The sequence below is a fragment of the Mustela putorius genome, unplaced genomic scaffold (assembly GCF_011764305.1).
Source record: "Mustela putorius furo isolate JIRA1106 unplaced genomic scaffold, ASM1176430v1.1 tig00537297_pilon_pilon_pilon, whole genome shotgun sequence".
Classification (NCBI taxonomy): Eukaryota; Metazoa; Chordata; class Mammalia; order Carnivora; family Mustelidae; genus Mustela; species Mustela putorius.
Genome location: NW_025422435.1, coordinates 1,199,640 through 1,224,106, shown reverse-complemented (window position 1 = coordinate 1,224,106; position 24,467 = coordinate 1,199,640). Strand labels below are relative to the sequence as shown.

The 24,467-nt window shown below is 36.1% G+C and overlaps 1 protein-coding gene across 2 annotated transcripts in view; it reads left to right on the top strand.

Annotated features, from left to right (window-relative positions):
• HDAC8 (histone deacetylase 8) overlaps nt 1-24,467 on the top strand; it is a 225,175-nt gene that overhangs the window by 88,360 nt on the left and 112,348 nt on the right. For both annotated transcript variants that reach the window (XM_004777267.3, XM_004777268.3), the window contains 2 exons: nt 5,031-5,203; nt 7,713-7,807. In XM_004777267.3, coding sequence (XP_004777324.1) covers nt 5,031-5,203; nt 7,713-7,807 — 268 coding nt within the window. The remainder of the gene's footprint in view (nt 1-5,030; nt 5,204-7,712; nt 7,808-24,467) is intronic.

Below are 24,467 nucleotides of genomic sequence, written 5' to 3'. Positions count from 1 at the left end.
CATGGTCCCTGGGGTCCTGGGATTGAGTCCCGCTTTAGGCTCCCTATTTGGCAGAGAGCCTGCTGCTCCCTCTGCTGCTGCTCTTCTTGCTTATGTGTTCACTTGCTCTCTCTTGCTCTCTTGCTGACAAATAAATATTTTTTTAAAGAATGTACACTCATTGGATTTGTATTTTTTTTAATTAGACTAGATGCTGCAAGAAATGTAATTGTTTACCAACAAGAGGTGAAGCAAATGATTGCCAAGCTGCACAGAGGGAGTGGCATATATCAATCACTCAATAAATGTTTATGGAATTTGTTGAATTGGAGTCATAAGTATAGACTATATAGGGAGCAATTGGCTTGAGTTCTCAGCTTTCTCCAGCAGAACAGAGAAGAAAATTCTGACAGAGTGGTTTATCCAAGGGCTTAAGGATTGACAAGGCAAAAACCACAAAGGTGTGAGGGAATTAAGTATGCTAATAAGAATTTTTGAAATGACTAATTGTATTCTGCAATATGAGTAGTGAAGCAAATGAGGTCAAAAGATAAACTGGTAGACTTTGAAAATAGAAAGACAAGGAAACGGCAGTTAAGATGAGAATAAAGAACAAGTTCAATGGGAACATAGAAAATTGTACACAGAAAAAGCAGTTCAGAGTTCAGGGTGTTAGAAGTAGAGCATTTCCAAGCACTTCTTCACCAGGCCCTAAAGCATGGCTATGCCTGGAGATAACTAAAGTGGAGTGCAGGTGGACATCTCTGTTGTTCAAAAGGTGAAGAAACTGTGATTTCAGAGAATTAGAAGGGTCACAGGGGGAAGAGTCAGGTCTCTTTTGTTAAGGACAGTAAACCCATTGCCCAACATAATGCCTCGTATACAGTAGGCATTTAGTTAAGATTTGTTTGAATGAGTGGATGGGTATTATGGCACTTGTCACAGTTATTTGCTTTCCTATCTTCCTTCCCTACTGTGCAACATGCCCCTTGGGTCTTACTTATTTCTGTATCTCTAGTGCCCAGCATGGGTGAGAACAGGTGCTTGAATCAAGATGTAAGTAAGCAAGTGAATAGTGAATGGCAAAGACAAATGACTGGGAAAGGGAGAGACAGAAAAACTTCCAGGTGCTTAAGTCCTTAAGGGAGGTGAAAGAGTACCTTGTAGAAGGTCTGTAGCTAGGACCTTTGCTAGTGTTTGAGTGGTATAATCAAATGACATTGACTCAAAGGAGATGAAATTGATGAGAGGAAGGAACACCGGATTTGGAAGTTGCACTTCCAAAGGAATATTTTGATTTTGCTTTCCCCCTCCTGCGAATTCTGGAGGAATCGGCACAGTGTGTTTTCTACTCTGACCACCCAACCCCCACCCAGTCTGTCACCTAGCCCTCTCATTTTTTTCCCCCAAGGGTATCTTACCTTGCTTCCTGATGCTCTTGTGCTTAGAATGCTTCAGTACCCTTTTTGCCAACCCCTCTGCCTCCAGACTTTCTCTCCTTGGCCTTCCACGCAACAGCAAAAATCAGAGTTCCTAAGCATCATTTTTCAGCAACATTGGTCCTTATGCATCTCCAGCGACTCCCGTTTGACTGTCAAACTAAAGAAAACTTTCGATCTTTAATTTAAGAGTGTTCACCATGTAGCCCTCACATGGAAGGTGTCCTCATTTGCAGTGGCCTTGATGTTTACACTGTGTATGAAATAACTTACCATTGCCAAAGCTTCCAATTACCCTTTTCTCTAGCCATCCAGAGCCCTCTTCATCAGAATTCCCTGGGGACTCGTTTTCTCTCCCTGGCTATCATTCAGACTGCTATCCCAGAAGCACCTGCCTTCCTATATCCTTTCCTCTCTCCTTTACAAAACGCTCGTGAATGTTGTATGTAGATGCTTTTCTTGTGTGTCAGTATGTGCTGCCCTATCAATTCTATCCTGGAAGTATCTCCCAAATCCATCTTTTCTTCCCTTCCCTTGCTGCCACTGGCCTGGATGGGTGCAAATGGCCCCTGATAACCTTTAGTATATCCTATGCTATAGCTAGAGTAGCTTTTCAAAATGTAAATCTGATCATTCCCCCAACACATGTACATGAATGGAAAGACACAGACACACACAATGTTTGAGATGGTCCATACTCTTGAAGTAAAAGTCCCCACTTGTTAGCCTGCCCGGCATATCTGGCCCTGAGTACCCTAACCCACGTTTATTTCACTAGCCTCCCTCCCACTACTGCCTGTTTCAAGCCATCATGCTCTTGTGTGTGCAGTTCCTTCTCTGAACCTCGTCTCCTACCAATAACCCTCACAACCATTCCTGTTGCCAACTCCACTCTCTTCACCCCACATGCCTGAAAACTTTTCCTAATCTTTCTTCTTAATTTTTTTATAATTATAGACTCAAGGGAGGTTGCAAAGAAACGTATAAGTCCCATACACCCTTCTTCCAGCCTCCTCCAATCTTGACATCCTGCATGATTATAATTCAACATCAAAATCAAGGAGTTGGCATTGGTACAATTCATAGAGCTTACTTAGTTTTCACCCATTATGCATGCACTCATGTGTATATGGGGAGGGTGGCTCTATGAGATTTTTATCACATGTGTAGCTTTTCAGAACCACAACCATCACCACAAGGCTGTCTCATACTACTATTTTATAGCCATCCCTAACTACTGGAAACCTCCAATCTGTTCGCCACCCCTCAAATTGTTACTTAACAAATGGTATATAATGGAGTCATGCAGTATAGATTCTGAATTGGCCTTATTCACCCAGCATAATTCCTTTAAAAGCCATCCAAGTTTTGTTTTGTTTTTTGCATTTATCGATATTTTTTTTTCTTTTTACTGATAAACACTATTCCAGTGGTGTGGATGTACCACAGTTTGTTTAACCATTCACTTATTGAAGTACATCTGAGTGGTTTCCAGTTTGGATCGTTACAAATAAAGCTGCTATCTATGAATATTTGTGTATAAGTTCCTATATGAAAATAAGTCTTAATATCTCTGGTATAAATTCACAAGAAGGCAATTGCTGGGTCATATGGTAAGTCTATTTTTAATTTTGGTGGGAACTGCCAAACTATTTTCCAAAGTGGCTATACCATTTTACATTCCCACCCACAAGCTATGTGCGGTGTAGTTTCTCCACATCCTCACCAGCAATTGAAGTTACTGCTTTTTTTTTTTTCCATTTTAGCCATTTCAATAGGTGGTTCACTGTAGTTCTTATCTTTTAAAACCTAAGTCAAAAGTTACTTCTGTAGAGCCTGTCCTGACATCTTCTAGAAAAGTCATTTACTCCCTTCTCTGTGTGCCATCTCTAATACTTCATTTATCATATTTTAATTACCGATTATCATAGTATGAACCTTCCCCTGTGATCTGAGCCACATGAAAATAAGAGCTGTGTCATATTCATCTTTGTTCCTGCAGCATGTTCCTGGTGCAGTTACATGCTGGACACACAGAGGGCAGTCAGTAAATATGTGCAAAATGAGAGAAAGAATGAAAGAAGAAACATTAGTCTTCCTTGCCTCCACCTTCTTCCTCTTCACTTATAAACCTTTTCAGAACAGAGATCATGCCTTCCTCTGTGTCTCCTAATAGCAGCTAATAGGGTGCTCTGTACACGTAGATGCTCAATAAATGGTCTATGACCATACCACCCTGAACACACCCGATCTCTTCTGATGCTCAATAAATGTTAGCTGAATATTCAGGTGGCTTAGTTTCCCTCTGTACAGGAGATAGGCACATGAAAGAATAGGCTTGAGTATTTCTCTATTAAGGATCATATGCCGTAAGTTTTATAATATTATTATAATCTCCACAATCACACAATATTTGTCTGCATAGATGAGAAATCAAAACAGAACAGTCTTTTGAGTCAAAGAATGCCTCTGCAGCTGAGCACTTTTCAATACCCTGGTTACATATGAATTTGGGAGAATGACATTTTATATCCCTTGAATTCTTCTTGCAGTTTCAGAAGGATCTGGAATTTTTCTGTTTTTGCTGCTCTGGTATAATTTGACATGTTGATTATGAAGGGTCATTAACCCCAACATTTTTTATCACTTTCTGACTCTGCATTTTCTCAACTCTGAAGTATGTTAATTTACACTTGTTTATGTGTCTCTGTAAGAGTTCTTCAGTCCCTTAAGGACTGGTATATGTTTTGTTGGGAAACTAGATTGTAAGCCCCTTGAGAGCAGGAACCTTATAACTCCTAAGAATGTATTCTGGACAGTGTCAGTGTTCAGTTAATGATAATAGGAGAAGCCTGACTAAGGTCATCTGTCACACTGACAACTTTTTTTTTCATCTATGATGCTTCTGTCAGGAAAAGGAACAGCTGTTAGGTTGATTTAATAGCACTGTGTGATTCTACCCCCAAATTATCCTCATTATTGCTCACTATAACTTATTCTTTAGGGTGCTTTCAGATTTATAATTTTGGATCAGTGGTTATCATTTCCTGCTCAAGAAGACTCTGGTTACATATGATTTAAGGAGGGCTATATTTCATAACCCAGAAGTCCTTTAGCATAATAGAAAGTAAGCTGATAACATCTGTGCTTTCAAAGGCATGTTAATTCTCTTCAGTAGTTTCCATTGATAACTAGATAATAAACTCCAAGTATGTTGACAGTCTTAAATAATCAGAACTGTTCAGTGTATGTGTCTTATTTTCCCAGATTGTAAAATGGAGTAAACATGTATACTCTGTCCTGTGGCTGTTGAAGTTAAGTGAATATGAATATTTAAGGGAAGTTTGTGTTCCAAAACATTAAGGGTAAACTTGGTTCTTGGTAACGTGAAAGTGGGGGGGGATATTTTTTGTAAATTGGGTTTTTTAAGGCATAATTTACATACAGTCTGATTCACCTTTTTTAGATGGAAAGTTTGATGAGTTGATGAGTTGGATCTTTTTTTCCTTCACTGTTTGCTGACTCAGCTATACCTCCAGCTGCCTTCGCCCCAACCACCACCAAACTGACCTATCTTTTTCTGACATTTTCTATCCTTTCTCTTTTCTACAGTGTACTAAAGGAGGTCTACATAGCCTTTAATCCAAAAGCAGTAGTCTTACAGCTGGGAGCTGATACGATTGCTGGGGATCCCATGTGTTCCTTTAACATGACTCCAGTGGGAATTGGCAAATGTCTTAAGTACATTCTTCAGTGGCAGTTGGCAACACTCATTCTGGGAGGAGGTGAGTACAAAGGGAGGTCACCAGGAGAATTTGCTGACCTTCTTCCACATTTTGTCCATTGACACTGAGGAAAACTTGGCTTTCTTAGATTGGATAATACCAACCTGCCTGTGATCCAGAAGCCTGAGTCAGAGAACTCTGCCCCCTTCACGATTCAGCATAAGGAAATACTGTGACACACTTCTCCTCAGCTTGGCATGTGTATTGACTCCTTGGCACTCTGAAGTCTAAGTTTCACTTCCTGAAGCAAAGGTCCTTTAATTAAAGGTGCCATCATATCTTATTAAGAATAGCAGATATTAACCTCAGTGGACTTTAATCCATCTTCTCTCAATATAGTTTTTGACTCTTAGTTCTAGTAATCATCCTTTGGAAACATACCACTAAAATTCTCTACTCATATATAAGTAGTGAACATACGAACTAATTAAATATCTAAGCTGAATTCAAGAATGACTTCTCCCCCCAAGCCCGCCCCGGCCCCCAACAAAAGAAGCATGGATTTGTTACAATAAAGCAGAACTGAGAGTACTAGAGTCTCTTGGGCATCCTTGCCTTCAGTGTGTACTGACATTTTGTATTACTTAATCAACAGAAAGCTGGGTCTATTCAATAGAAGCATTTGTGAAAGGTACTTTTTACAACCTCAACTACCTTTGAAGATGCCTTGCTAAGAGTCTTCTATCTATCTGGCACAATCTTTATTTCAATGGGTGAATGGATTGGTGTGTTAAAATAACATGGTCAAGCAGATTGAGCTTAAAGTGCATGTATTATGGAATAGCTAATAGTTTGTTGCTTTGTCAACAAACTTTGTAAAAACCAAATCAGAGGAGGCTGTGGGAAGGCCTTATGAAAATGAGTGGGCATTCAGCACAAATACACAAGCCTGGTCCTTTGGCAGCCTCAAATCCTAGAAGGATCAAAATTACAAGTGCTTACAAGAGGCAACCTCTTATGAAAAGCTGGCAAGACATCTATTAACTTCAACTCAGGGAAAAGATGAAATTGATAAGTATTGTATGACGTATTACTTTCCTTGACAGTACTAAGGGTGCTGGTGATGATACAGGTACAGCTAGGGGGAGGAAAAAAGCCCTTTCCACAACATACATCTGTGTAAATTCAACTTTTGTTTGTAGCTACAGCCTTTGCTTAGCATTTTCAGTCTTTCTGCTTTGTCAGCGCAAAGTTTTGGCTTTTGTATATATAACCCTTCTTGTGCAGTATGTGTATTCCTGAAAATTCCTATATGTAAATGGAATTTTTGCAAATCAAATCGTATTGTATATTTACCAGAGAGAGCTTACTACTTCAGATCTATAGTGAATCTTTTTGAAATCAAATAATCATACCCAATAAGTTGATCTTCTAAATTCAGATTTTTCACATCAGGAGTGTTTAAAGTAATAAAGTGTACTATTTCACTTAAATTCTCAATCTCCAATAATACATAGACAACTAGTGGATATGGCCATATCCCCAAGTTTCATTGGACCCCACTGAGGCCTAAAAGAATTCCAAAATCCCCAGTATCCCTGACCTTTCAAGGAGAAAGCCTTTCTTTCAAGAAAGGCTTAAGAGAAAGGTGACCGTATGTCCCAATTTATATATACTATCCCTGTGTAATTATGAATAGTGTCCCCTTTAACTGTTAAAATGTACCATTTGGACAATAAATTATATGGTTACCCTACCTAAAATAGACCAGCTTTTATTTCCCTCAGGCTGCACTGAAGTTAGGAAATCATTCCATTTCATCCTTACACTCTTAGAATTTAGCTAAGGGCCAATGTTCTAATGCTTGCATGGCAGAACACATCTATTCAGTGCAAAAATATGCTGATTATTAGCCAGTATAATATGGCTGCTGGGTGACTGTGACAGAACCTGACAAGATGGGTCAGAGCATCAATCAACAGTCCCTTCCTCATCTCATTCTCTTTGATCTCTGCCACTAGGCCTGTGTTTTGTGGAGAAAAGGAATGCTGATCTTGGAAGAAGGAAGTCTATTTCTGTCAGCGTTTTCTGTTTCTCTTTCCTGGATATTTCTAGGACTATATCTGCCAATGGCTTTAACATACAAATTACATCCAGCAGCCATTTTATAGGATTGTTCCAAAATTCATCACAGAAACCTTGACATTGGGTGGGTTGCTGGGTTCCAGGGATCCAAGTTCCAGGGATCTCAGTCTTGCTGATGACTTGATGAAATTGAGGAGCTTGGAATCCTTGGATACATACTTGTTCATAGACAAGAACCTCTTTAATCTTTGTAGGCCTTAGACTTCCTAGTTCCACACTGTGCATGGTCTGACTAACCCACTAAAGTCCACCTACTAGGTGGTTCAAAAACATCAAAAAGGGATATTTAGGTAAAGTTCTACAAGTTGGAGTTGTCTTTTTAGCCCTTTTATTAAAACATTTTTCTCTCCTTCCTTACCCTCCTTCCCTCTCCTGCTGTTTTGTGACTGTTCTTTCCTAACTTCACAATTCTTGATGGAGACAGGAGGCTATAACCTTGCCAACACGGCTCGATGCTGGACATACTTGACCGGGGTCATCCTAGGGAAAACACTATCCTCTGAGATCCCAGATCATGAGGTAAGTAAGGCTCTGACAAGTCCTCTCTTCTTTAAGGGGAAGAGCTGAGTCATTCCACCTAATCAAAATCACGTCCTCACCACTCAATACCGTTTTGTTGAGAGACACTCCAATAACAATAACACACTGTCTTGGCAGAATAGTGGACTCTTGTTCCAAAATATCCAAGACCTTCTGCCTTTTTTTACAAGAGATCTCAAAGGCCAACTAACTTTAATTTCTCAATTAATTACAGAGACTGTGGGAAGGGGTCACCTGTTCACACAAAGAACTCTTTGGAATATGTGCATATTTGCATCCCCTAGTTTCAAAACAGAAGGGGCAATTTTTTTAAATGTATAAGCTGAATTCTTGTCTATCTTTAAAAAGTTCCATAGGAGGTATGTCACACCTGTGTTCTTTGGGGTTAGTCCTGGTCTTTCAGTTTCCTTTGACTAATGTAAAATGTAAGAAACACATAATCATCACAAAGACGTGTCTGGCATTTTTCCAGCAATTAGTGGCACACAGAGGTTGGGGGAAGACCATCTAAAATGTGAAACTTCATTTGAACTTTTGCCGTTTTCTCTAGTCATGTAAGATGGGCTTTACACTTTCTGAAGCAAGGATGTCTATTTTAGCTCTCTCAAAGTAGGTTAACAGAAAGCTGTCTGAGCCCACTGAGTGTGCTGCTTATCCCTTATCTGAAGGTGTATCCCTTCTCTTCCCACCCACCCCCATACCTGGCAGGAAGTATGTTATCACAGATCAAGATGTGTAGTCCTAGGCCTTGGATAGTGTGACTTACAATAAAACCAGTGTACAAACCAGTACCTGCAGCCGCACTTTCTCAAGCCATTCCCAGGAGTAGAAATGGTACTTTGGGTATGTTTTGATTCCCATTAGATGCAGGATCTGTACACTTGGGAGCATTATTCTTTTTAAAGTTACTATTATTTTTTTAAAAATTAGAAACAACTGAAACGAATTCCCTTCCAATTTTCTTCTAGCCACAAATGAGGTAAAATATGTATCTCTAAAAAACCACTCTATGTGTCTAGAATACAAATAGAAGGCATGCTATAATCTGAGACAATTTGCTAGTGTCAGGGTTAATAGAAGGCTCTTTTCTTGACTTGATTTAACTTTGTTCAGTATTTGGAAGCTTTATGAAATATAAAGATAAGCAAACAATTTACATTTGTGAACAAAAGTAATCGCTGTTACTGCTGTGGGACTATCTCCAATTGCATTGTAATTTAAAGCTTTGAGACTTTAAAAACTGATCAAGTTATGTCAAAGAGTTTGGGGTTTTTTTCTTTTGTTTGTTTGGTTTTGGTTTTGGTTTTTTGTTTTGTTTTGTTTTGTTTTCCAAAAAGGAGTTTTAAACAATAGGAGCTTAAATTGAGAATGAGTGTTCTGTTCTTGGGAAACAATGCAAGTCCTTAGATTCATCTGTCTTAAAAGGTTGATAAAATTTTAATAAGATAAATACTGCCTTTGGTACCTGGAGAAGCTATGTGCCTGAATAGATATGGGTTTGGCCTTATAGATAGGCATGCCCTGTCTTTATGCCGACATATTCTGCCAGATTAAATAATATACAATGTATGCCAATTGCCTAGCACAGTTCTTGGTGCATATTAGGCACTTTTGAAATGCAAGCTTTCTCCTTCCCCTTTGCATGCTCCCAACGGCTCCTTATACCCGGACATTTATGACTTTGTCATTCATAAATTGTCCAAACCCTTTTTGAGTCCCTTCTGTCATATCCTTCTGGTATAAGAGATGTGAGTCATCCAAGAAGGAACAAAGAAGTAAATTGAAATGACAGTCTTCCATGTACAATAAGATAACATTTTAATGAAAACTGCCAAAAATAGACTGCACAGTGTGAAGGCATATATAAGTTTTGTACCACAATACACAGTTGCACACAAATATCCTTGTGGTTCTCTGTAATCAGATCAACAGATGGTGGATCAGAAAATATTTACTGTTGTCTTCAAAGGAAAAAAAAAAGAGAGAAAGAAAATATTTACTGAGCTCCCATTGTGCGCCAGGCACCATGGTAGGTATCTTAGAAGATGCAAAGACACTAAGACCACATCTCTTCCCTTACCTCAAGCAGCCTGGGAGGGAGGCTAGTGTAAGTTCTAGGGAGACAAGTAGATACACAAATAATTGTATTACAGAGCAGAGTAAGAACCACAAGACAGCAGGAACAATGACTGTGGAGATGGGCATCATATATGAAAGGGATACTAAGGAGTGTACAAAATACTCTGCCCTCCAGGAGCTGAAAATATAATTGAGAAATCTAGTCAGTGAAAAGGTCTAGATAGTGCAGCAGTCAGCTGTAGTCTGGCTGACACCCCACTGCCTTCACTTTCAGTCTTGGACTTCTGTTCTTCTGTGTCCTAGGGTAATATTCTTCCTCCTCCAGATGCTCTTTCCCCATCTATCTCTTGTCTTCCTAGGTGCAGCCTCAAGCCCTGTGCCTTTAAAAATCCCTTACCTAAGTATACCAAGGCCCTTTGAGTTCTTCCTTCACATTCGTTTATTCCTTCACTCATTTAACAAATATTCATTGGGTACCTACTATTTGCCAGGCCCTTATTCAGACTTGAATTCAGAGATTCAAAGACTAGCAAGTCAACCCAGTGCCCTCAAAAGTTTCACCATCTAATAAAGGTGACGGAACAATGTACCCAAATCCAGGACAGTTGTGAATAGAAGAAATGTTTCACCAAGACTTTGAACTGAATCTTGGAGGTTTGTTCAGAGTTTGCCAGGTGAAGAAGAGCGAAACACATTCTAGGCAAAGAGAATAAGGTTTGAAAAGGATCTGGTCCCTCATGGGACAAGTGAGAAGTTTGATATGGTGGTAGAACATAGAATTTATGAGAGAAAGTGGGGGAGAATTAAGGCTTGAATGAAAATTGGAGCCAGATTATTTAGAGACTTGACTGCTACGCTAAAGAGTTTATACTTTTTTCTGTGAAAACAGATGAGCTTTGGTTTTTAGACAGCTTACTCAGTAGCACCTGGAAGATAGGTTGTGAAAGGGAGAGACTTGAGAAAGGCAAACCTGTTAAGAGGTTCAAGTACACTCCTATAACAGTCTGTAGCATTCATTTGGTCATCTGTGTTTTGGTTGTCTGTATTCCCCCTCAGTGCTTAGCACAGTGTTAGCTACACACCTTGTTGGTGTTCATTCACTGAATGAACAACTGAATAAATTAGTGTTTGAGTAATAAGCATGTCAGTGTTCACACTGGAAAACTTCTCTTTATAAGATGGAAGAATGGGAAGCAGTTTGCTGGAAAGGCTACCAGTAGCAACTACCCATCCTTTGCAAGAAGTACCAGGTATCCCAGCTGTAGGAAACAGATGTGTCCATGGGAAAACACTAGATTGCCAATTGAGGGAAGGGAGTTGAGAAGACAAGCCCAGCACAAATATTACAAGTCATTAGTGGTGAGATTTCGATCATTGCACTCATGAAATATAAAACAGGTGATGTCATAAAGCCAGTGATCAGGGAGTTTGTCCCAGCTCAGGAACTGGGTAGCCAGGCATGGAATAAGGAAGCAATCCCAACTGAAAGAAGAGTTGGGCCCAGCTTGGAAAGCTAAGAGGAAGGAAACCTGCCCATATGCCTGGCTCAGGTATGTCTACCATGGAGAAAGCCCAAAGATGGCATGAGGTCCCATAAAAAGATTTTCTAACTTAGCAAATCACCTACTCTGTATAATAAAGCTTCTGGACTATCATGTACAAGAATGTTCCCTAATCCAGTAATACTATTTGGATCCTGTGATCCAGGATAGAGTATGGCAGTTATGTTATATAATGTATTCATATATACATATATGTATATGTATGTACAGATATATCAGATACATGTATATATCTGAATCAGATGGTTTATTAACAAAATTTAGTGAATGAAAAATACTTACTTAACCAGACCACCTCTGATGGACTGGTTGGATAAACTGTGCCTGACTCATATGAGGGAATATATGTAGCCACTGAAAAGACTCAAGTAGATTTATATGCAAGTGTGTTACTGATGTAAAAGAGTCTTGCAGTGCATCTGTAGATTGCACTGAATCTATAGATCAGTTTGGGGAGGAATAACATCTTAACGATATTTAAGCTTTCAATCCATGAATTTGCTATATCTCTCCATTTCCTTAAGTCTTTGATTTCAAATTTTCATTTATACTTTTCAGTGAACACATCTTGCACAAATTTTGTTATATTTATCCCTAAGTAATTCATGATTTTGATGTTATTATAAATGCTATTTTTAAATTTCAGTTTTAATTGTTTGTTGCTAGACTATAGAAACCTAGTTGATTTTATATGGATCTTGAATAATGTACCATTGCTAAAATCATTCGCTCTAGCAGCTTTTTGTAGATTTGTTAGTATGTTTCATGTATACAAACATGTCATCTGTGAATAAAGAAGGTTTTACTTATTCCTTTACAATCTTTATGACTTTTATTTCTTTTTCTTACCTTATTACACTGATTGGGATCTCCAAGTTGATGTTAAATAGAAGTGGTTAGAGCAAACATCCTTGTCTTATTCCTGATCATAGGGGGAAGCATTTAATCTTTTACTATGAAGTGTGATGTTAGCTGTAGGGTTTTTTTTTTTCATAAATATTCTTTATTAGGTTGAAGAAGATCCCTTCTAGTCCTAATTTACTGAGAAGTTTTCTTACAAGTGAGTGTTAAATTTCGTCAAATGCTTTTTCCCCATCTATTGAAACGATCATATGCTGTCCTCTTGTTCTGTTAATACAGTAAATTGCATTAATTATTGCCTTTTTAAATGTTAAACCTTGCATTGCTGGAATGAACCCTAGTTGGTCCTGGTATATTAACCTTTTTATATATTGCTAGATTCAGTTTGCTGAAATTTTCTCAAGGATTTTTTGTGTCAGTGTTGATGAGGGATGTTGACCTGTTGTTTTCTTGTAATGTCTTTGTCTGGTTTTGATATCAAGGCCATGCTGATCTTATAAAATGACTTGGAAAGTGAACCCACCTCCTCTTTTTTTCTGAAAGAGTTTATGTAAAACTGATGCTTTGTCTTACTTAAGTGTTTGACAGAATTCATCAGTGAAAACATTTGAGCCTGGAGTTTTCTTTATGGGGAGGTTTTTAATTATGAATTCTATTTCTTTAAGTTATATAACTATTCAGATTTTCTATTTCTTCTGGCTTCCATGTTGATAATTTGTCTTTGAGGAATTTGCCCATTCACTTATAATATTCTTTTACTATTGTTTTAGTGTCTGTAGAAGCTGTAGTGATATCCCCTCTTTCATTCCTAGTATTGCTAATTTCTTTCTGTTTTTCCTGATCGTTTTAGCCTGTGGCTTATCAGTTTTATTGAACTGTTATTTTTTTTTCAAAGAACCAGCTTTTAGTTTCATTGACTTTATTTTTCTCTTCTCTATTTTATTATTTCTGCTCACATCTTTGTTATTTTGTTCCTTCTACTTACTTTGTATTGGGTTTTAGTTCTTTTTCTTGTATCTTATGATAGAAACATAGTTTGATTTTAACCCTTTCTTTTTTTTCTAATACAAACATTTTACGCTATAAATTTTCATCTAAGCACTACTTTAGCTGCATCCCACAAACTGTGATGTTTCCATTTTCAGTTGCTTCAGAGTATTTTCTAATTTTCTTCTTTAACTGATGAGTTATTTGGAAGCATGGGTTCTTAAAAATTAATTTCCAGATATTTTAGGACTTTCCAGATGTCTTTCTATTTACATTCATTTTAATTCTGTTGTGCTCAGAGAACATACTTCACATGATTTCAGTCATTTTATATTTATTGGAATTTGTTTTACAGCCCAGCATATGATCTATCCTGATGAATGTTTCATGTGATAATAGTTAGGTTAGTTGAGAGTGTTGTTTATATCTTCTATATCCCTTGGATTTTGTCTGCTTATTCTGTCAATTACCAAGAAAGTTGAAATGTCCAACCATGATTTTGGATTTGGCTATTTTTCCTTTCACTTATGTTGATTTGAGCTTCATGTATTTTTGAAGCTTTGTTATTAGATGTAGACACATTTAGGGTCATTATAACTCCTTGAAGAATTGACCCCTCTATTATTATGAAATATTGCTCTTTATCTCTGGTAATATTCCTTGTTCTGAAGTCTACTTTGTCTGACTTCAGTATTGTCACATCTGTGACAATTTGATTATTATTGAGTGGTGTGATTATTATTATTATTTGTGTAGATATCTTCATCTTTTTCTTTATGTTTAAACCTATTTGTTTAAATATTTTCATATTTAAATTGAATTTCTTGTAGACCACATATAGTGGGTCATGATTTTTTATCTAGTCTGGCCTGACAATCTCTGCCTTTTTGTTGGAGTGCCTACACCACTTATGTTTACATAAATTATTTATATGTTTAAGTCCATTTTCCTATCTGTTCCCTATTTGTCCCATCTATTCCTTCTTTCTTTCTATTTTCCTGTCTTTTTTTAATTAAATGAGTATTTTTAAGGTTCCATTTGTCTCCTTTATTTGCTTATTACCTATAACTGGTTTTTTGTGGTTGCTCTGGGGTTTACAGTATGCATTACTAACTTATCATATTCTACCTTTAGATAGTATTACACTACCTTATGTACAATATAGCACCCTTATTACAGTGTTCTTCCATTTTTCCCCTTTTCTTCCCTTGTGCAAATGTAGTCATATATTTTACTTTTGCATATATTATAAACCCCGTGATACATTTTTATTGTCTTGCTTTAAACAGTATATTTCTAAAATTTTATAACATTTATTAAGGGATGCCTGAGTGGCTCAGTCAGTTAAAACATTTATTAATTTACTTAGAATCATAAACCCAGTATACATTAGCACAGATAACATGTTGTGATTTTTTAAAAATAACTCAAAAAAAAGTCATGAGAAGAATGTCATTACTATACATTTTTGCATATCTCTATAATGTCTGGCATAGTAAATGACAGCTTACTTCTCATGCTGACCTCTACAATGTGTTGTGATGTTTTTGCTAAAGTATATGAAGAAAATCCAGCTTCATGCAGATATGTAGTTGGAAAAGGGAAGAGTATTTTAATAGCCTTTATAGATAGTTGTGGATATCAAAGAAGAATATCTTTGATACTACACAAAACTCTACAAATGGTAGTTTCTTAAAGGTTAATGCCATATGGAATCTGAAGCTGTTATCAGTGAAATGTTTATATACTGTTGCATTCAAATTTCATTGGTCATTTTGTACTTTGCATAGATATTTGACCCATCTTGTACATACTGATTACTTGGAAAATATTGGTTCACCAAGTTATGTGAATATTATAAATGCTGAAACATATTTTGCACTATCAAAAATCACATTTATATCAGCACTAATCTCATTGGAACAAAGCTTAAGTCTGGGGAAACTCTCAAGCATGAAGTTTTCCAGTATTTTAATTTTCACTCAAAAATGTAAATACCATTATTGGCAAAAAATTATGTCAGTAGTTTACCCTAAAGGCTCACTTCATTTTTGAGAAGTATTTACCAAATACCCCAGTATTGAATCACAGTTTTTGCATCAGTTGTTCTTTCAAGGAAAAATGGTATACATGAAAAGTGGCTAGTTAAGCCACAGCCTAATTACAGATGTGGTTTTTTTTTTTCAATACAATCACCATAATGTAGTTTATAACAGAAGCACTTTTTCATAACTCTTATTTTGTCACAGAGAATATTAAACCCAGGATCAAGATTTAATAATTTTTAGTGCTTCACCAAGGAATTTCTTAAGTGAAATTGAATTTTTAATGTGATTACTGGTGGTATAAAGAATACAATAACTACTGGTATACTTTGATGGTACTGCCTTAATTTACATCATGGTGCCTGAAGTTTTATCTACCTTGTTTTTGTACCTTCATGCAAATATAAACAAAGTTGCTCCAGGAGAAACCATGGGATTCAAAGAAGTTATTCAGCACTCTCAATATCTCAGTACCACTTGTGTTTGTTGTCAACCCTTCACAAATAAAAAGCCTTCTTCAAAGATTGTTAGTGCTGATACCACATGACTACAAGCAAAACAGCTAGTCCAGACACATTTGTAGACTTGTCTGTAAGGTGAAAGTACAATTATGCAAATAATTAAGTCTTCATGTTTAGAGCTAAATGTTTAAGTAAACAAGTTACTGTGCCATTGAAAAGAGGCATTACTACAAGTTATTTTAGTAACTTTTCATTCAGTAGGCATTTAGCAATGTCAACTGTTCAGGCCTTTATTGATCTCTAGACTATTATGTCCATTGCCCCAGTCCATGCAGTGCAATAACTTATGCATAAGATGCTTCGGTGACTTTTTCTAGTTTGAAAAGTTCTAACAAACAACTTTTAGGTTTTAATAAACTCATCATGTCTATACTTAAATTACTCAGCTTCTTTCCCTTTACCTATGAATGGTCTGAAAATGATGTCACAACTTAAATAGCAAATTATTCTGAAGCTATATAAAATGATCTGTGCCTAAGACACTGTAAGGTAAATCAGTTACATATATATTACATACACATATAAATCAATTACATATTTTCATTTCTTGCTTACAACTTCACCATGTCTTTGAAGTAAATGTCTTCCTACCATGAGTCAGAGCCCTCCCTGATACTTCAGTTTCATCTTTTTCAGCTTCTTTAAACATAGATGTTAGAGCTCTGGTTTGAGAAAGCAAGCCTTCTAATCTCACTTTATTAGGCCAACAATCCATATTCTTGTTATATTTCTATCTAGGTAGAAGCTCATTTATTATCTAAACAATAATAAAGTTATAGAGATTATAGCAGGCATAACTAAGGGTACTTTTTTCATGTCCCTCTTGTGGTTGGGGATTATAAGTACTCATCATGGTGCCAGCATTTCAGAGGAGAGAACTGAAAAGCTTAAAGGGTTGGAAGAGTAGATCCAGAACCTGACCAGGCAACAGGTCTCATAGTAGGGAAACCTGTTGTATGGGCCCCAGCAGGGGGCACAGGGAGGCTAGGCAGCTATGCATGTGAAGCAAAAGATGTAATGCTCAGGCTAGGATGTCCCAGCTATGAGCAGCTCTTCCCCTAACTGCCTACCTGGGCAATGCCACCTTTTGGCTGAACTGTGTTGCTCCACTTACTCTGCCACCCAGCTGACAGCCTGTCTCACTCCTCTGTGGCCTTCAGTGACACTCATTTGCAGTCAGCACATAAGCCACCACCACTGGATGTACTGCTCCCAACAAGGCCCTAAATTATCAGTTAAAAAAATTAAAAGATATGTAAGGAAATATTTTTTACATTTGCCTGTATATTTCTCCTTTCCAGCATTTTTCAGTCCTTTGTGTAGATCTAGGTTTCCATCTGGATAAAAGTTACATTTTGCCTAAGAACTTTAGTTAATTTTTTATTTTAATGTGGGTCTGTTAGCAACAGATTTTCTCAGCCTCCCAGTTTGAAAAGCCTATTTTTTCTTAATTTTTGAAAGATATTTTCACTGGGTATAGTTTCTAAGTTGATAATTATTTCTTTCAGAACTTTAAAGATATCATTCCATTGTCTTTATGCTTGCATATTTCCTTATGAGAAGTCCTAAGCACTCTTATCCATTCCTCTGGCTGCTTTTAACTTTTCTCTCTGTGACTGGTTTTTAGCAACTTGATTACACTTTACCCTGGTGTGGTGTGGAGTGTGTGTGTGTGTGTGTGTGTGTGTATTTATCCTATTTGGAACCCAGAGTTTCTGGGATCTGACAGTTTATAATTTTTACTGAATTTGGAAATATTTCAGCCATTATTTATTCTCTGTCCTTTCTCTCCACTAAGACTAGAACTCCAGTTAAACCCATGTTAGACCAGTTCTATTGTTCTGTAGGTTGTTGAGACCCCCCCTTTTTTCTTTTATTTCTGTGATTCATACTGAAGAGTTTCTATTGCTTTGCCTTCCAGTTCATTGATCTTTTCTTCTGCAGTATGTAATTGCTATTAATCCTATCCAGTGAAATTTTCCTTGCAAATACTGTATTTTTCATTTTTAGAATTTCTATTATAAAAAAACTTACAAAAATAATAAAATCTTTAAAAAATATATGAGCATGAAAAAATCTTCCATTTCTCTCTTCACTGTGTTCATATTTTTTTTTACATCCTTGAACATATGGAGCATAATTATAATGGTAGTTTTAAGGTCCTTGTCTACTAATTCCATTATCTCTGTCATTTCTGAGTCTGTTTCTGTTGACTGATTTTTCTCCAGGTTATAGATCACATTTTCCTGCTTCTTTGTATGTTTAGTAATTTTTAAACTGTATGTCCAAAACTATGAATTTTACATTGCTGAGTGCTGGATTTTTTGTTATTTATTTATAGAGGATTGTACTTATTTCAGATAGACAAATTAGTGTGGATCAGTTTGATCCTTTTGAGGTTTGTTTTTAAGCTCAGAGTATGTCTTGAGTAGTCTTTAGGGCTAATTTAGCCCATTTTGAAAGAAATGCCCCCTCTGAAGTCTTTACAGATGCCCCCCTGTATTCTTTGAGTTCATGTGAACTCTAGGAAGTATTCCTCGTACAACTTCTTAGGAATTGTTAACTGGGAAAATTTTTCTAGACTGTCTTTGTAAAGTTTTAACCTATCCATGTTCAGATCAGTATTCATCAAAAGACTCAAGGGGAACCTCTCTGCATATTTCTAGTACACTTTTTAAAAATATTTTATTTATTTATTTGACAGACAGAAATCACAAGTAGGCAGAGAGGCAGGCAGAGGCAGAGAGAGAGGGGGAAGTAGGCTCCCCGTCAAGCAGAAAGCCCGATGCGATGCGGGGCTGGATCCCAGGACCCTGAGCTGAAGGCAGAGGCTTTAACCCACTGAGCCACCCAGGTGCCCCTCTAGTATACTTTTTATGGCTTAGCTCCATCCCCACAATTTCTAACCACCCTGGTCCTTATGAATTCTAATCTCTATTTCCTTTACTCAGACAGTTACACTCTGTTTAGATCTCCCCCACCCCCTTCATCATACATAGTCCAAGGATTACCTCCTGGCAGAAAGCTGGAGGTATTTCATTTGTATTTCTTTTCTCTCTGATTACTGTCTCGTGTTGCATATTGTCCAATGTCTTAAAAAAAGTTTCCTATATTTGGTAAATTTTCCAGTTTTTTCTAAAGAGAAAATAATTTCACATCCTCTTTCCCCTCATAGCCAGATGCAGAACCCTTTTACTTACCTGCTTCTGTTTTTTCTACCTTCATTTTTGAGGAATATTTTTGCTGAATATGAAATTATAGATGAACAGTTTTCTTTTTCTAGCTCCATTTTTTTAAATGCAAAGTCAGTCTTGTTCTTTTTATGTATGTCTTTGTTCTCTGGCTGCCATTATAAATTTATCTTTGGTTTTCAGAACATTGACCATGGTGTGGCCCAGTATACTTTTGTATTTATCCTACTTGGGATTTCCTGAGCTCCTGGATCTGTGTGTTGCAGTTTTGGACATAATTTGGAAAATTCTTGGCTGGTATTTCTAGACTGTTTTTTTGCCTTCTTTTCCTCTCTCCTGTCTTTCTGAAACTCCTGTTGCACATGTGTTAGATTGATTGATACTGTCTTATAAGTCACTAAAGTGCTTGTCATTTTTTTCCACTTTTTTTCTCTATGCTTCAGTTTACTTAATTTCTTACTGATATAGCTTCAAGTTTACTACTCTTTTCTTCTTTAGTATTTAGTCTGAATTGACCCATCCAATTAATCTTTTATCATATTCCATCCAATTATTTTTTAAACTTCTTCATTTTGAAATAGTTTTAGATCCATAGATAATTACAAAAATAGTACAAAGAAGTCTCATGTACCCTTCATTTAGTTTCCTCCAATAATAATATCTTATGTAACTATAGTAAAATATCAAAATCAGGAGATCAAGATTGGTACAGTCCACAGACCTTACTTACTAAGATTTCATCAATTTTACATGCACTTGTGTGTGTGTGCATGCGCGCACACTTAATTCTATGCAATTTAATCATGTATATATATTGATGTAACCACTACCACAGTCGATGCAGAACTGTTCCATCGCCACAAAGACCTCCCGTATGCTACTCTTTTATAACCATAACTGCCTTCTCTTCCCTCAACTCAGTCTCTAATCCATGGAAGCCACTAATCTCTTCTTCATGTCTACAGCTTTTTCATTTAGAGTATGTGATATAAATCAAACCATGCAGTATGTAACCTTTTGAGATTGGCTTTTGCATTCAGCATAATTCCCTTGGTGGCTGTCCAAGTTGTTCCATGCCTCAGTACTTTATTCCATTTTATTGCCGAATAGTATTCCATGGTATACAGGTCCCATAGTTCGTTTAATCATTTATCCATTTAAGAACAATTTGGGGTTGTTTGTGATTTATGGCTATTAAAATTTCTATACAGTTTTTGTGGATGTAAGTTTTCATGTGTCTGCAATCAACACCAGGAAAGTAAATGCTGAATCATATGATAGAATAAGTTTACTTTCTTTTATTATTATGTTTAGTTAACCAGCATAAAGTACTTTTTTATGAAACTGCCACTCATGCTTTTTTATTACCACTTACACATTATATCTTTTTTCATCAGTTTTATTTGTTTCTCATATATCATATTTGAAGTGACTTTCTTGTAAACAAAATATAATTCGGTCATTTTTTTATCCATTCTACCAATTTCTATTTTTTAATTGTTTCATTATGCTTAGATCATTTGCTTTTAATGTAGTTATTGATATGTTAAGACTTACATCTACCATTTTATCATTTGTTTTTTGTTTGTTCCCTGTTTTTCCCTCCTGTCTTCCTCTGGATTACTTGGACTTTTTTTAAAATTCCATTTGTATTTACATATAGTGTTTTTGAGTATATCACTTTGTATAGATTTTTTTAGTAGTTGCTTTAGGTGTATTAACTTATATGTAATATATACATAAACACATAAAATATATACATAAAACAGTTTATTGGTATCAATGTTTTCCCACTTTGAGTGAACTGTAGAAACCTTACCTGAATTATGTCTCTTTACCTTCCTCTCTAATATAATATTTTAAAATTTTACACTATATACATTGAAAATCACGTTAGAAATTGTTATAGTTTTTGTTTCAACCATCAAACATAATTTTAAAACTCAAGATGAGAAAGAAAATTTGCTATATTTAGCCATATTTTTACTATTTCTGTTGTGCTTTCTTCCTTCTTTTAATGCTCTAAGATTTCTTTTATCATTTCCTTTGGTCATTTTTTAGGATGGATCTGATGAAAACAAATTATCTTTGTTTTCCTTCACTTAAGAATGGCTTGATTTCTCTTTCTCTACTGAAGGATATGTTCACTGGCTATAGAATTTGGGGATGGAAGTTCTTTCTTTCAGCACTTAAGAAATGTGCCTTTTCCTTCTGGCCTCCATGGCTTTTGATTAGAAAATCCATTTTCACTTGAATCATTGTTTCCATATAGGTAAGAATGTAAAGTGATGCATCATTTCTCTCTACCTGCTTTCAGATTTTTATTTTTGTTTTTTCTCCTTATGTTTCAGATACTTAAGTATTATGTGACTTGGAAGAGTGGATTTGGTGGGGGGGTATTCTTTTTAGATTTCATTCAGCCTCTTGAATGTGTAGGATTAGACTTACCCAAATTTGGGATTTTAGCCATTTTTTTTAAATTTTTTAAATGTCATCTTTATCTTCTTTTGGTATTCTGATGACATAAATATTTGATACTTTGTTCTTGTCCCACAGGCCCCTAAGTCTCTGTTTATTTTTACTGTTTTCTCTATGTTGTTTAGATTGGGTGATTTCTGTTGCTCTATTTCCAAATTCAATGATGCTTTTCTTTATCATTTCCATTTTTCTATTAAGCCCATCTAGGAAGCTTTTTATTTTGATTATTGTATTTTACAGTTCTAAAATTTCCATTCCTTATGTTTTCTATTTCTTGATTGATACTTTCTATTTTTTTATTGTGTTTCTAGCATGCTTGTAATTGCTTCTTGAAACATTTTTGTAATGTTTGCCTTAAAATCCTTGTCAGATAATTCTAACATGTATGTCATCTTGGTCTTAACATCTGTTGATTGTGTTCTCATTCAAGTTGAGATTTTCCTGGTTCATAATATAGTATGATGAGTGGGTTTTTATGTGAATCTGGAGATTTTGGATCTTATTTTATGAGACTCTGGCAACTCTGAACTCTGTGCTCTAAATCCTTAGGCTAATAAGCCTGCAGCTATCTGCCTGAGCTCTACCACACATCACATAAAATATATATAACTGTGACTTTTACCAGTGTAGCTCCTTTCTTTTGAGGGTTGAATTCCCTCTAGCTTCTGCCTGTTTGGGGATACTCTCTACTACCTTCCATTTATCATGATGGTTAGTCTGATAGAAACTATTCTATCATTACCAGAATTCAGAAGTCAGGACTTACTTTTTATAGTATAACTTTTGGTGCCTTTTCAAGTTTTTACCATGTATGTATAACTTCTTTCAAAATGTAAATAAATTGTTGAAATTAAAATATAAAGATTAAATGAATATGTTTATCAGACAGACCTGCTTTCATAGACCAGTGCCAGGGAGTGATCATAGTAACAATATATACTAGACAAGTTGAGAAAATTATTTTACCAATCAGTCCCTCATTTTCCTCACCTATAAAATAAGGGGTAATTATGAGGATTAAATGTATTGGTCTACACAAAATGCTTAGAACAGTGGCTGGCATATTTAAGTAATATATATAAATATGTCCATGGATATGTAATAAATAAATAATACTAATATAAATTAAATTTTAGACATTATTATTATTAATGTCAGAAACATTGGTAAAACTCACAGCCAAGGACCTGTTTCTTTTTAGTCCCTCAATATTGAGAATTTGGTCCCCAGTAAGTACCTAATAAATTTTTTAAAAATGAACATTGTGCTGTTGTATTGGATGCTGTGCAGATTTAGCCTGAGAGCCCTTGCTGACACGGAGACCTCTGGAACAAAAATGCTGAAAACATATCTAAATGAACTATTATCATTTTATATGAACAAATATGAGTATAAATAGATGAATACTAGAAATTTTATATTTGAGTTGTATATTTAGATAACGTCATTGTGCCAGACATTCAGCAAATAATCCTCCTATTGCAGAAAGGTTTTATAGAGGTAGAATTTAAGAGCTGTTTGAGAAAAGAACTTAACATTTATTAAGTACCAATTATATCCCATGTAAATATATCTATATGTTAGATCCTTTATCTATATTAACTCATTTATGCCTCTTAGCAATTCTGGGAGGTAGGCATTATCCCTCACTTACCAGTGAGAAAAGTAAGACTCAGAAAATAACTTGACCAGAGTCAGCTAGTAAAAATAGCAGAGCCAGGATTAAAACTCAAATTTTTCATATTTCTGGGCTTATCCTTTTTCTCTGCTTTGAATAATAAGACCCAATATTTTGGCATAAAGGATACATAGGAGGAAAATAACTATTTATTAAACATCTACTCACTGACAGACAATGTGCTCTATGTATTATTTTATTTAGTTCTCAAAACATTATTTTATTCAATCCTCACAGTAACTCTGAGAAGGAAGTAAAATAATATTTTTTGAGCACCTGCTGTGTGCCTAACACCTCAGTAGGACTTATATAAATTACTCCATAGGGTCTCCTAACAGCCCAATGAAACCTGTATTGCCCTCACCACTAGGTGGAAACCAAGCTTAGCTTCCACACTTGCCTGCCTCTAAAGGACTGCTGTATTTTTAAGCATTTTTAAGTGTTTTGCTGAACACATATTCCACAAAACATAGCTTTTTAAAGTCTAATCTACACAATACAAATGTCTCTCTATACCAGGGATTTGGGGTGGTCATGGACCCCTGATGGTCTCTCCTCCCAGATAAATGCTCATAATTACATGATATTGGATACAAGTTTAGAACGCTGAGCAATTTCCTAAAGTCCATCAGTGAATGGATCCATCGTTTAAAACAACCACCAAACTAACAGAAATGTGCTCTAAAGAACAGAAGTAAATCTTAGGAAATGAGAGCTTATTAATGGCTTCAATTATTAAGTTTTACAAATCCTCTAGAACACCTATATTTGGCAATTCTGTTATGTTTCACAAAGTTAAATGGTAGTCCTATTTCTCTTTTTTAAAAAGTATTCGCATTATTGGCTTTTCTTGTGGTATAATTCTTTGTTATGGGGAGACTGTCCTATACATTCATAGGATGCTGCATTCCTGCCCTCTACTTACAGCATTCCTGCCCTCTATTCACTAGATGCCAGTAGCACACTCCCTGCACAGTTTTTATAACCAAGAATATACCCAGACATTGCCAAATGTCCCCTAGGGGGAGGCAAAATCTCCCCCTGTTGAGAACCACTGGTTTATAGTAATTACATTTATCACTCCTGAATTACTTACAAGGATAAAGGGACTAAGAACCAGACTTTTCTTTTTTAAAGATTTTATTTATTTATTTGACAGAGAGAGATCACAAGTAGATGGAGAGTCAGGCAGAGGGAGATAGAGGGAAGCAGGTTCCCTGCTGAGCAGAGAGCCCGA